This window comes from Diuraphis noxia, unplaced genomic scaffold (genome assembly GCF_037042655.1).
Source record: "Diuraphis noxia isolate RWA-SAM2 unplaced genomic scaffold, SU_Dnox_SAM2 contig0003, whole genome shotgun sequence".
NCBI lineage: Eukaryota > Metazoa > Arthropoda > Insecta > Hemiptera > Aphididae > Diuraphis > Diuraphis noxia.
Window position 1 is genome coordinate 61,749,977 of NW_028301713.1, and position 14,292 is coordinate 61,764,268.

General features: G+C 25.7%; 2 protein-coding genes across 5 annotated transcripts; one reads left to right on the plus strand and one right to left on the minus strand.

Moving 5' to 3' along the window:
• Nucleotides 1-266: 266 nt before the first annotated feature.
• On the plus strand, nucleotides 267-5,645 carry LOC107163630 (dual specificity protein kinase monopolar spindle 1). Its single transcript, XM_089222427.1, has 7 exons — nucleotides 267-661; nucleotides 1,512-1,639; nucleotides 1,782-2,628; nucleotides 2,690-2,838; nucleotides 2,932-3,089; nucleotides 4,782-4,975; nucleotides 5,038-5,645. The coding sequence occupies exons 2-7, from the start codon at nucleotides 1,515-1,517 to the stop codon at nucleotides 5,323-5,325; spliced, it is 1,761 nt and encodes a 586-aa protein (XP_089078553.1). The 5' UTR covers nucleotides 267-661; nucleotides 1,512-1,514; the 3' UTR covers nucleotides 5,326-5,645.
• On the minus strand, nucleotides 5,517-11,935 carry LOC107163631 (protein FAM91A1). 4 transcript variants are annotated; one of them, XM_089222426.1, is made up of 16 exons: nucleotides 11,917-11,935; nucleotides 11,534-11,623; nucleotides 11,164-11,248; nucleotides 10,893-11,102; nucleotides 10,066-10,250; nucleotides 9,844-9,944; nucleotides 9,602-9,761; nucleotides 9,229-9,543; nucleotides 8,841-9,157; nucleotides 8,623-8,786; nucleotides 8,409-8,557; nucleotides 8,294-8,351; nucleotides 8,077-8,214; nucleotides 7,789-8,014; nucleotides 6,908-6,977; nucleotides 5,517-5,779 (listed from the first exon to the last, which is right to left on the minus strand). In XM_089222426.1, exons 2-16 carry the CDS (start codon nucleotides 11,603-11,605, stop codon nucleotides 5,672-5,674), a joined length of 2,358 nt encoding a protein of 785 aa, XP_089078552.1. In that variant the 5' UTR covers nucleotides 11,606-11,623; nucleotides 11,917-11,935; the 3' UTR covers nucleotides 5,517-5,671. The 4 variants fall into 4 exon arrangements, 3 of the variants coding, with proteins under 3 accessions (XP_089078552.1, XP_089078550.1, XP_089078551.1); XM_089222424.1 differs by lacking the exon at nucleotides 11,917-11,935 and adding an exon at nucleotides 11,787-11,915; XM_089222425.1 differs by lacking the exon at nucleotides 11,917-11,935 and adding an exon at nucleotides 11,848-11,866.
• Nucleotides 11,936-14,292: the final 2,357 nt, after the last annotated feature.

Here is a 14,292-nt window from a genome sequence, read left to right on the forward strand (position 1 = left end):
TGATAGAACCATAGAGTAATTACTTTATGCCTCTATGGATAGAACCGACAATCGGACAAAAATATTTCATCTATTCTGTGAATTGTGATTACAGACTATGGTTTCCACATAGACCTTATACTGAGTATAAGCTCTATGGGTTTCCAATAAAAATCGGTATCTATAATTTTTGTTTTTTTGGCTGCACTGTATATAGAACGTTATTTTTTGAATTTTAAAAATGGACGAATTTTCTAAATAGTTGATATTATTGATAACGATAACCATAAAAACAACATTCAAAGTCTAAACATGTTTAAAGTTGTAGTGTTTTTAGTGTTTTTACATTCTAATTAATGAGGAAATAACTAATAATAATGAGTAAAATAGTAAATAGTAAATACTGAATAGTAGTAGTAGTAGTATAAGAAAAAGTATAAAAATTACCAAAGTACTAATTCTGTGTTTATGTCTGTAGTTTACAGTAATATATGTTTTGCATAAATTACTAGATATTGCTTAAGAAAATAACCATGTCAAATATTTTTTGCTGCCAAAACCATATCAATGTAATTTTTTTTAAATACAAGTCGTGAACCATAATATGTTGGTGTAAAACATAATTTAAATGTTAAATTAGTCAAAACATTTCGTTGTGGATTCAAACTATATTTGTTTTGGGGTAAGTTTTTACTTGTATACATTATGATACCTACTTTAAAATTAGAATATAATTGAATGGGTTGATGTCTAAATAATAATTGTACAAAAGCTCTATCTGCCGCCAAATTAGGAAATTTTTATTAATTTATGATATTAAAAAAATTTCTGCTCACTGGTCATAGGCGAGTTTAAACAATGGGTCAGGCTAGTCGGCTAACTGGATAATATACCAACTGAATAATATTTAAACTTAAAATAAAAAACTTATTTAAAATTATTAATTTTCTTTATATTTATTATTTGGCCTGTCCTAATAAAATTTTTTAGTTTTGTCTATGATTCTGGTACTATTTTCAGCAGAGGTATTAATAAAAGTATTAACTTTTTTTTTTAATTATGAAAGGTGTCAGTTTTTAGTGATCTACAGTTGAAAATTTCAAGAATATTGCTTTAAATTTGTATATGAATTGTAAAAAATAATATTAAGAATTTTTTTTAAATACATATATTAAATATAGTATATACATCATAAAATGTAAGACTTAGTTCCAATATTTGTTATTAGATTTTACTTTTGCTGTAAGACCTGTAATAGTACCACTATACTATGATTATAACATACAAATCTAATATTATGAACTAAATTAAAATAGAATAGAAAATGGTAAATACATTAGATTTACTTATTATGTAAGTTGTTCAATATGAGTATCAATTAAACTATAATTATGTGTAGATATAAATTTAAAATAGACTACTATGGTATTGTTTTATATACAATATTTTCTGTTTTGTGGTACTTAGGGATAAAATTATAAATCTAATATTATGTGTCTGAGCACTATTAAATTTCATTTAATTTTAAATAGATTATGATGAACCATAGTATAGAATCCAGTTTTTACAATGCTGAAGAGAATGATGGAGAAACTGACAATTATGTTACATGCCCATTACTGCAACTGAAATATTCTAGATCAAGAAAACCAATTACAAGGTAGGTTGTAGGTAACTGTAATAAAAAAAAATGGATACCTATTTTTTTATACATATTTAATATTTACTCTGAAGTTTCTTATTATATATTTAATAATGTACTGTTTTGTTCATTATAATGATAATTACAATTTTTTTTTTAGTCGTTTGGGACAAAAGGGTAGATCTTTAAAACACATAATCGAGAATCGACCTTTGTTTGAAAATAAAACTGCAGAAGCTGATTTGGGAGGATCATTTCAAGTACGCACACCTGAAAATTTAGTTAGTGGTTTTGAAAAACTTGATTTAGTACATGATACTCCATTTGTTCGTCCAGCCATTAAGACTCACAATGATAGTGATTTAGAAACTCCAAGTGACACACTAACTAATTTTAAAAATGTAAGATCTAATATTGCATCAAGTACCAAACGATCGTTATACAGTAATAAAGAAAATTTACCAGAACAAATAAAAGAATTAAAAACTCCTGAAACCCAAAAATTAAACCAAATTAATACTAGTTCGCCGTCACTCACTATCAAAGAAACTGCAAATAAATCATCAGAAAGTGTGAAAGATGATACATGTTACGTGTCACCTGAAACTTCAAGATATAACTATGATACCAGTTTGTATCATAGTATTAGAGAAACAACTGTCATTCCAGAAACATCACATTCATCTTTTATCAGAAATTCTAATTCGTTTATCAATAATTCTTTAACAACTAAGCAATTAGAATGTCAACCTCTAGATGATCAATCTAAACATTCTACCCTTGAACTGTCTCCTGCAGCAAATCGTAACAACTTTGTGATACGAGCTCGATCTCCTATTCGTCATGTTCCAGTTGGATTTGTTCAAGATGGAGAATTTAAACGGCCAATTAATTCATCAAGTAGTGTATGTGTTAAATGTGCTAATGAAAACTATTTATCTGTTAAAGGAGTTAATTATAGTATACTTAATACTCTTGGTCATGGTGGATCTAGTATTGTGTATGAGGTAAATATATGTTAATCATATTCATGTTATTATTTCTAATATATTTTTAAAATTTAATAAGGTTTTGCATCCAGACACAAATCAAGTGGTAGCAATAAAAAAGGTAGATTTATCTGAAGTTGAAGATATTATAGCCAAAGGATATTTAAATGAAGTTAATTTGCTACAAAACCTGCAATCATGTGAAAGTGTCATACACCTTTTTGACAGGTAAATTGCATGTATTATTAAATTTTATGTTCCTTTCTTTAAGTTATTTCATTGTTCAAAATTTAAATTTACACTAAGATGTTTATTTTTCAGTCAATATACTACTAAAGAAAAGATACTCTACATGGTAATGGAAAAAGGTGATACAGATCTTTCAAAACTCATCCGTAACACAAAACATATGTCTGTACATATGATAATGTACTATTGGTCAGAAATGTTGATTATTGTGAATGAAATACATGCTAAAGGTGAATAGTTATTTAAGTAATTTTTATAAAACAAATATATTATCATGTAATCTAATATCCAAACCAAGGTTGATTACTTACCTTATACTTTTGTTAATACCTATTAATGTTTTGGGGTTTGGGAAACTAATTCTCTTTTAGCATCTATAAGAAAAACTGCATTGCTTTTTTATTAATTTTTGAGGGTTCAGATTCCATGGACATATCTGCATATTTTTAATCATCAATGACATGATTATGTTTAAGATAAGACAATTCATAGTATAGTTGATATAAATTATTTTTAATGAATTCAGTATATTAATTGTATTTAAGTACACATGTAAATATAATAATGTATGCTAGTAAGTTATCAGCAGTTCTATAGTTTAAAAGAGATGACATGGCATATTTTTTATTTAAAGATAAAAGTAAAAATTTATAAAGATAAGATTTATCTTAATAATAATAAATTAATATCAAACTAACTTCATTATCATATTGATATTTATTTCTTATTGCATTATTAGTTTTATTGGTTAAATAAATGAAAGAGGAGTAACCAAGTAAGAGAATAAGATTTTGACAAAAAAATATCTAGTATATTTCCCAATAAAAACACCAATTCTTAATCAATCTTACATACAAAACATATAATTGATATTTGATAGTTGGCCCCTACTGTTGATGATATAAAATACAGTATTGTTAAAAAAAAATTTTACATATGATTATTAAATTATATGAAATATAATTTTTATTTCTATAATCGTATTACATTTCATATTAAGGGGATTCGATACTGTGATTTTCTGTCATTGTCTAGCACATGCGCGTCATAGGATTTTTGACGTCTTTTTGCCAAACGTACCGATGGCTTTAGTGAAGCGATAAGAATTATAAAAACAGATTTGAATTTTTCATCAAATCTACTTGAAATCGACTTTCCCTCATTTTTGATTTTTTGATTTTAACTTCAACAACAATTTTTTAATATAACATAACATTAATTGGAATTGGAAGACAATATCAAAAATATTGAAAAGTCGATCTCAAGTAGTCTTGACAACAAATTCAAATCTATTTTTATAATTCTTGTTGCTTCACTATTTCCATCGGTATGTTTGGCAAAAAATACGGCTAAAATCCTATAATGTGCATGTGTTCGACAAAGATAGAAAATCACGGTATCGAATCCCCTTAATGAACAGTAATTAAGATTTCTCATAAGTTTTCTTTAAAAAATAATAACATTTACATTGGCGTATTATTGTAATTAAATTTAATTTCTCTGATTACATTACGAATTTGCTTCACATTTTAGATTCTGAGCAGAGCGAGGAATGTATTAATAATATTACTATTTTTTTGTTATTCACCATTAAAATACCAAAATCCTATACATTTTAAATGTATTTTGTTTTCATTTGCATTATATTATTATTGAGGTATCCACCTATATTGTTACTTAATTCTAAATTGTATATTCTGAAATTTAATTTGAGATCAAATATTTAAAAACATTAAATATATTATTTCAATTTTGAATTAGTTTTTACCCTTTTACCACATAACCTTGGTAGTTTGTATTTTAAATTATAAAATAAATATTAAGTAATATAACATATTATACTATATACCCCCTAATGGTTTAATTTGTTTTTGAAAAAAATAATGTTTTACTCTGTGCTAAACAATTCATTTTTCCAATAGGTGTTATACATTCAGATCTCAAACCTGCAAATTTTCTTCTGGTTAGTGGTCGTTTAAAATTGATAGATTTTGGTATTGCATCAAAAATTCAAGGAGACATGACAAGTGTATTGAAAGATGTGACTACTGGAACTTGGAATTATATGAGTCCAGAATGTATTAGAAGTGGTGGCTCAAATTTTCAAGGCCATAAAGTGAGCTATTTGTATTGTTTATATTTGATAAAATTACTAATAACATTTTATATTCTATTCAGATAAACCAAAAATCGGATGTGTGGTCACTAGGATGCATATTGTATAGTTTAATTTATGGTAAGACTCCTTATTCACATTTGACAAACACTTGGCAAAAGTTACAAGCCATTGCAGAATCTACACAAAATATTAGTTTTCCGAGTCACAGTAAAACATTTACTCAGGGTATACCACCTGTACTAATGCAAACAATGAAGTTATGTTTAATTAAAGATGTGAAAGCCAGACCTAATGTTGTTGATTTGCTGAAGCTTATTGAAAATACAGTATTCAAACCTATGACTTAAGTACTTTTTTAATATAATATGTACTCTAATGTTGTATTTATAATTTGTTTTGTCATTTCATACATGTTTTTAAAATGTATTTATTACTTTGAGTATTGATAAACATGCAATACTTAAATAAGTTGTGGTGTAATTGTATAAATAATATATATAATTGTTGTATCTTAATGAATGATTGTTTACATTAAACATTTTATACTGTTTTAAATTAAGTTTTTTATTAAATTTTGAAATTAATTTAACAATATTGTATATAACTTGCATATTATTGGTATTATAGTAATAAATTAATAATAAATATAACTAAAATAATTATTATTTACACATTTAATAATTTTTCAAATAATTACTTCCATACTGTCAATTTTCCATTTTCAAATATCAAACAATCGACGGGCCATGCTATTGATGATTTATCAAATGGTAATAAATCTTCAAAATCTTTGGCAGAATACTAAAAAGAAGATATTTAATATTATTATATCAACATAAGTAAAACAAGTTTCATAAAAGATATATTAATGGGTAGGTTGTGTTTTATTGTCATTATTTTTAAAATATGTCAACAATTAAGTGATAGAAATTAGATATCGCAAATAGGTGTATGCAATAATAACTATTATTTACCAAGTAAAGACATTTTTAATGGAAAAATATAATTGTATAAATATAATGTGTTAAGAGCATAGACAAGTATAGGTTGAGAGACTTGATACAAAGGTAGATAAATAACAGGAGAAGTGTTAAACTAATGGAAAAAGAAGGATAAGAAAAGAATTCTTAACATTATTAAACTAGTGAACTATTGCATTGTGGAAAGCTGGTTATGATATAAGATAGCAGAAGTGATGAGATTTTAAGAATTAAAATGTTGTAGCCAAGACAAAATGAGAAAAGAAGTAAAATATCAATATATAAATACCTAATTGTGTATGAATGTTGATTTATGATATTCATTGGAGAAGCATCATAAATAATAAGATGTCTACCAACTTATAATATGGACAAATAATTTAAATAATAAATAAGATAAAATAATTATTTGAACAAATTTGAATTTTCATAATATATTGAATACATTTATATACAAATATTTCTCATATTTTCTTTCCATAATGCCATTATAGTATTTTTAGAATAGACTAGTTGCAGCCAAGCAGGCCATTCTAGAAAACATTTAAATACTGCAAAAATAAGTAAGAAACAATGTCTCATTTTTTTAAGCAAGGTGTGCTCTAGGACTTAAAAATTGAGTGGGCGTTATTTTTGTTATGAGAAATATTTTATCATTCATATTTAGGTTTTGTTTAATTTTTTAGTTATCAAATTGTTGCAAAAAAAACTGTCACTAACTTAAAATCATGGGTGGTTTAAAAGTTACGGTTTGTCATTTCAATGTCTGCCTGACATTGAGATTAACAACCCGCCAATGATGGTATTAAGGCTATTGATAAATTTTTAGATTGCATAACAATATTTCAATTTAAAAGGATGTACAAAATGGTAATTTTAACTTGGATAATGACATTTTATGCATGCTAACCAGTGTTTATTTATAAAATTAAATATGAATACGACTTACCTTGTATGAATCGATAAAATCTAATAAATCTTTCGATAATAACTCATTTGATTCCACAAGTTTCATAACACTATTAATAAAAACAGAACATTTGTAAAATTTAATTTGCATATTATAGTTCTATGGTTTAAAATACCTATCATATATACTTTTGAATATTGTTGTATAGGTTATAAAATAAAAAATGTTTGATCATATTTTCCTGTTATGACCAAGATAAACAATAAACACTTTTCTAAAAATTATTTAAAGAATTTTACAGTAAATTTTGAGAAATTTTTAAAGAGCTACTAGTGAATAATAGTGTTTTATAAATCTTAACTCTGTTAAGTAAAGCACTGCGGAAAATTGTTTTTTGAAGGTGGTGTACACTAATTAGATTTTGGTGTTATTGGGACCAAATTGTATAGGTAAAATTTTTTTTTAGTATGATTTATGTAAAGCAATTTATTTAAAGAATTTTTAACATTATATAGTATACATAAAGAATTTTACAATTATTTGGAATTTCAATTTTCATAGTATAAGTGGACGGTGTACTAGCGTATTGTCTTTTATACCAAAACTTACATTCAGAAGTTCCAGTTTTATGATGTTAGCTTAAATATTAGTAATTTGACCAATTATTAATTTTAAATGTAACAACATCTACTTTCTCTCATTAGTTTTTCACAACAGTTAAGTTTTTTAAATTGAGCTTTCTCAGTGAATATATATGTAGTGTGTGTGTGTGAGAGAGACACGAGTTAAATGTATTGATGGTGCGAACAAATTTTTTATTCCTGTCACAAAGTATCTTATTACATATTACTATTAATAAAATAACTGTTATCTAATTATAACTATAAATTCATTTTTTAAAATTAAATATATCAATTTACTTTTCTTCATTCCACATTTGATTATCTACAATATATTTACAAATATTTTGGTTGATATCTGAATTAAAAAGTGGCACACCAAAACAACAGTCTAACAAAGTCCATTCTGATGTATCATAAACAGGTTCTAATAGCATTGTTTTCTTTACACATGATGCATCATTTAATTTTTCTAATTCTTCTTTTAAGAGAGATACTCCATTTTTTTGAAAAATCGGTGAAGCATCTGAAAAAAAAAAATTATAAAATGAGTGATTCATTAATTAATTAATTTTTTATTTTCCAAACCACTAGGCTGTTCTGAAATTAATTTCTTTTCATATTTAGTTGGTGTTGTTGCACAAGTTATATACCCACACGTATTTTTTATGTTTAAAACATTTGATAAACTTTTTAAAAAATTTTCTTCATATAAAAAAGAATGCTCTAAACAAATAAAACATATGATTAATGAAATACATTTTATATAATATGATCAAACACTTCAATATTGAATATTACTTACCATTTTGAAAATGGTGCATTATTGGAAATGGTAGTACACATGTATTTGGATTACAAGCCTAAAAACATAAAACTAGTACTGAATTTGGAAAAATAATTTTTTTTTTTTCATTTACTTGTATAAGAACTGGTGATTCTTTTAAAGTGTCATTGATAATAGTTAATAAGTTCTCAATAGGTATAAAATGAGGATCATGTCCCCAAGTAGTTATCATTACTTTAGAACAATGTCTAAATATTTTAGGAACATTCCACAATCGCACACCTATTAACAAAAATTATTTAATAATAAAAACAACTGATCAGTAACAACATATTTTATAAATTTACCTCTAATCAATAATAGTGATGGAGGTCCATAACATGTTTTATGGTATAAATAAAGTTTAAACCAAACAGAGTTAACTTCAGGTATAGGAGGACCAATATGTGGTAACTTTGGTGATGACAAAAGGGGCGTTTCTTTATTTAACGGAGCCATTGACATTAATAAGCTAAAATATTTAAAAGTATTTGATAAACAAATTAAAAAATTATGAAAAACTCACTTGTAATTTTTTTTCAAAAATCTAACACATGTATCTGCTGTTAAAGACTTAAGACTTTCCCATCGAATAAGATCCAGTTTACTAGAGCAATTTTCTGATCTCAATGCTTTCACAGTGCTTCTAAGTGTTAAAGCATGTTCAAAATATCGTCTAGCTTCACCTTCACTCTCACCTGCACTAGGAGTTTCACTTCCAAAAACACAACTACCAGCACTGTAACCATCTGCAACTTTATCAAGTTCATCCAAAAACACATTTAATGCCTCATCAGTTAATTTTCCAGCTTCAAATAATGTAACTGCATGATCTTTTAGACTCTGAATTTGAATATTAGTTTTAATGAAAATATAATTAATAAAAAATTAATAAAATAACATTGTATACTTACAGGGGAAAGATTACCCATCATTAAAAAAGCTGTAAGAGTTGAATCAAACAAAAAAGCCATTCTTTTTTCAGAATTGCTTTTATCTGGAGATGACTCAAGAACATTTGGTACTTCAGTGGGCAATATTATTGGAGAAGATAAATCAGATACATTTTCTACATTTATTTTTTCTAATTTTGGTATATTTTTTGTACCAGACCAGGATGAATGAGTAGAAAAAGTCTTAGGATTTTTCTTATGGGCAATTTTTAATCGGCAAAATAAGGAGACAGCATTTTTAACGGATTCCAAGTCAATCTCTAATACTGTAGCCAACTTTAAAAATAAGATATTTTAAGTATGTAAAAATAGTATATATCAATAAAATAATTACTTCGCTAACTGAAGTGTGTTCATCAATAGATACAAAAATTTTGTAGAGGAGATTTTCAAAATTATCTCCAAGTACTCTGTTCATAACAAAACCACCAAGTGTTGATACTATTATATGATCATCGTCATAAATTGGAACATCATAGTAAATCAAACCTTTTCTATGAATTGTGTAAAAACATATTTAACAAAATGCATTACTTTTTAATATGTAGTAAAAATAATAGTTATTATGTTATTAACTTGTAAAGACTGTGGAGTATATTGTAATCTAAGCTTCCAGCCATCTGTTGCCCATTATCAATAATATGATCAATAAATTTTTTCTCATCTTCATTAATGGTCTTTAAAATAAATTAAATTAATTTAAAATTTAACTAAAAATAAAATTATGTATATTTCCAAATGATTTTAATTTATAATTTATTAAAACTTTAAATGTACAGTAATTAAATTATAATATACTTTAATATCATCTTCAAATAAACATCCAACATCAACAGTCCACCAAGGATCTGCATTTATATCTATTGGTTGAGATGGTAACATAGGTCGAATCTCATTTTTCCTTCTAAAAAGTTTATTTTTTGTACGGCATTGATTCATCAATTCAATATACTCATTGCGCCCAATTCCTAATATTCTAAGGCCTAAATATAGAAGTTTAAATGAAAAATAAACAATTCAAGAACAAAATGTATATAGTTAAATTCAGTGGTATATTTATGGCAGTGGCGGATTTGAGGGGGGGGGAGCGACGTGGCCGACGAGCGACATGACCTCCTTAGGGAATTTTTTTACTTAAACTGTTAAACTTTAACGCCGTATGATAAAAAGAATATGAAATTCATAAGTCATAGCTAGAACATTAAACTTATGAATAAATGATACAAAAAAAGGTATTTTTTTTAATATGAAAATCAGAAATGTGTATTCGGTTACGTCTTCGTTATTACCTATCAATCTATGATACCAATTTTCCCCCTCCTCAAATGATCTTCAGATCCGCTACTGATTTATAGAAGTATAAGTTCTACCTATTTATATTTTTTCTTTTATATTTCCTTGAACTTAAATAGGACAAACAATATTTTGCTGATTGTGTGATCAGCTTTATGTTTATAATCATTTTTTTTTTATTATTATTAATATTATTTAGGTATTTATAAAATTATGTTTTACAAACATACTAATCCACCACCCCCTATAACATACAAAAAACGAATGTAAATACACCACTGGCTTAACTAATAAACATCAGTAAGGAAAACTTATTCATCAGATATAAATACAGTCAACTGCTGTGAAATTTGGAATTGAATCATAGCTTTTGTCTGATTCCATAACATGTATGATTATTGATATATAAAATTGAAATGGTGTTATTCTTAGTCCTTTAACAATAACATCAGACAGGTGATAAGGATAAAGCATCAAGTTTTCTCTACTATAAGTCATTAAATCTTCATAGTAATTTTGTTCATTTCTTACAACTGTTCTCACTAGAATAAAAAAAAAGATTGGAACATAATAAAACCATTACAAATTAAAAACTCGTGTTACCTAAATTTGTTTTGTATCGAACTTGATTTCTTATGCTATACACAGAAATACATTTTTTGTACTCTTTAAGAGAATTTCCAACTCCCTAAAAATAAAAAATATACTTATTACTATTATTATTGATTATAAATACTAGTATTAATAATCAATGCTATTATTTAATAGTATATGTAAGAGTTAAATATTCAAAAAATATAATTTTACTGCCATGCAGAGTACTTACAACCTACTCTTAATAAAATATCAAAAAATTATTGGAATTATAATTAGGTAATTTAACCATTATTCTGTTTCACAATTTTCAAGTGTCTCATATTAAACAATAAACTTTATTACATTAAAATTATAAGTAGGTAATATTAAAAATTACTTGTTTTACGGATGGTGGTAAATTTGCCCAAGGAATGTTTTGAAGAACACATTTTTCCATTTCTTCGTTCATACTTGGAAAATTTAATATCTAGTTTACAAAAACATTTTGTAATTTTCAATTTAAATTCCAACTATTTTAAATTTATTATAATACATCAATATCATAATCAGACTTCTAATCACTACAAACTTAGATCATAATGTTATTCTTATTATGATAAAACAAGTCGAAATAATATAAGCTACACTACCTACGTAACTACATAGTACAGGCTGCACTACTGCAGCCTACAAAGGTATAAATGTACAAACCACGACCGAGATAGAAATATCATAGAGTAATAGTAATAATTATAGTAAGTTTAGTAATAGTATTACTACCTAATAGTAATAATATTAATCCATGAGAAATACAAAATATATGATAATATTCATTATTTATCAGCAGCAGCTGTGTATATCATAGAAATATAGGTATGGTATATACACAGACTATATAGTCTGTGGTATATATCTGTAGTGTAGGTATATAATATAATTTTATACCTATAGGCTATAAGCATAGATAATAATATAGTATGACGTATTATATAACTATTTAATCACTAATATGACATAATATTATCACAGATTAGTAAAATTATATATATATATATAAATTATATAATCTGTGATATTATCAAGATGCTTGGTCGCTTGGTGTGACTACGTGTGAGGGGGAATAAATAAATATTAATTATTAAACCCAACTTGAATATAATCTAGTTCATGATAACAATATTGTAATTTGTTTTATGAACTACGGACTACAGACATATTATATCTTAAATAGTGCAATGATCTTAATTAATTTCAAGACTGTGGTCCATGTATTATGCATTGAATAATATTACTTTATGTTAACGGCATTAATCGAATTACGAATTATAAATAACATTTTAGAGCGAGGAATGTATTGATTTTACCATTTTACCATGGGGCAGTAAAAGTGCTTAGAGTTTTGACTTCAGTAGGTATCTCGTTCGATCAGAAAGTGAATCTAGTTGGTACTTGGGGGGGGGGGTCAAAATTAAAAAGGCGGGTAAGTCGTGGATGTCGCTCTGCTGTACAGTAGGTTACAAGTGGGTTACTGTAATGGATGGAATTAAATTTGAATCCAATGATATTATATCATTAATGATATTGCATATGTATACGAAAAACGATTCTAAGCGAAAACGGTTTATCTGTCTAGGATATATTACAGATTATTAAAATTTTTTAAATCTTAGATTTAAAAAGAAGATTTTTTATGAATTTCTAGTTTGAAATAATTTGCGAATTTTCGTGATTTTTACATATGTTGTCAAAATTAAAACTTTGGATGCTTGTAAAAAAAATTGTAACTACGCATTTCTTTTATTTTTCAATTGCTATTGTAAAAATATGATAGGAGCTATGTATTACATTTTCAAATCTTAGATATAAAAGGAACATTTTTTATGAATTTCTAGCATAAAATAATTTATGAATTTTCGTGATTTTTACGTATGTTGTCAAAGTTCAAACTTTGAATCCTTGTAAAAAAAATTGTGGCTATGAATTTATTTTATTTTTCAACTGCTATTGTTAAAATGTGTTAGAAGCCTTGTACTAAATTTTAAAGTTTTTCTACCGAATAAATAAATTTTTATCGATATTTATAGAAAAAAAAACTAAAAATTTTGAAAAATTAAAATGTCAGTAAACAGCTCAAAACAAATCTAAATATTTTGAAAATGTTATCAAACATAGAAAATGTCTATATAAACATTCAGAGAAAATTTCAAGTATCTGCGGTCATTTGTTTTAGACTTTTAGAGTTACACCAAAATAAGAAAATCACTGAATGTGAAATCCAGTGGAAATCCAATGTTGTAAAAATTTAAATTTCGAGATAAAGATTTAAAACGAAAATTTTTTATGAATTTCTATCTTAAAATAATTTGTGAATTTTCGTGATTTTTACGTATTTTGTCAAAATTCAAACATTGAATGCTTATAACAAAAAATTGTGACTATGAATTTATTTTATTTTTTAACTGCTATTGTAATAATATGTTAAGAGCATTATATTAAATTTTCAAGCATTTCTGCATAACAAATAAATTTTTATCGATATTAATTTTAAAAAAACTAATAATGATCGAAAATTTCAAATGCCTATGAATAGTTCAACTTAAGTCGAAATTTTTTGAAAATTGCATGATGGATAGAATATACTTATATAAACATTCGGTGAAAATTTCATGTATCTATGGTCATTCGTTTTAAAGTTACATCAAAAACCAAAATCGATTTTGTCGAAAAATGAGTGTGCGTAAAATTTCCCGTTTTTCCCTTAATTTTTAGTTTGTTTTTCTCAATTATTTAGAAAAGTATTAAGAATTTTTTACTTTTGATCCCCCAAAGTACCAACTAGATTCACTTTCTGATCGAACGAGGTACTGAAGTCAAAAATCGAAGCATTTTTACTGCCCCAAAACGTGATGACAGACACATAAAAAAAAAACACACATCATGGTAAAATCAATACATTCATCGCTCCGCTCAGAATCTAAAACAATTTGTAACTCATTTTTTTCCTGTAGATTATAATAATAAACTCATAAATGAAAAAGAATTGTTGAAAAACTATTCACGATGATATTTACCACTTTTTGATGCATTATAATATTCATATAAAACGACCTACCTAACCTAACCTAACCACGAAAATAGTATTTAATAAATTACCAA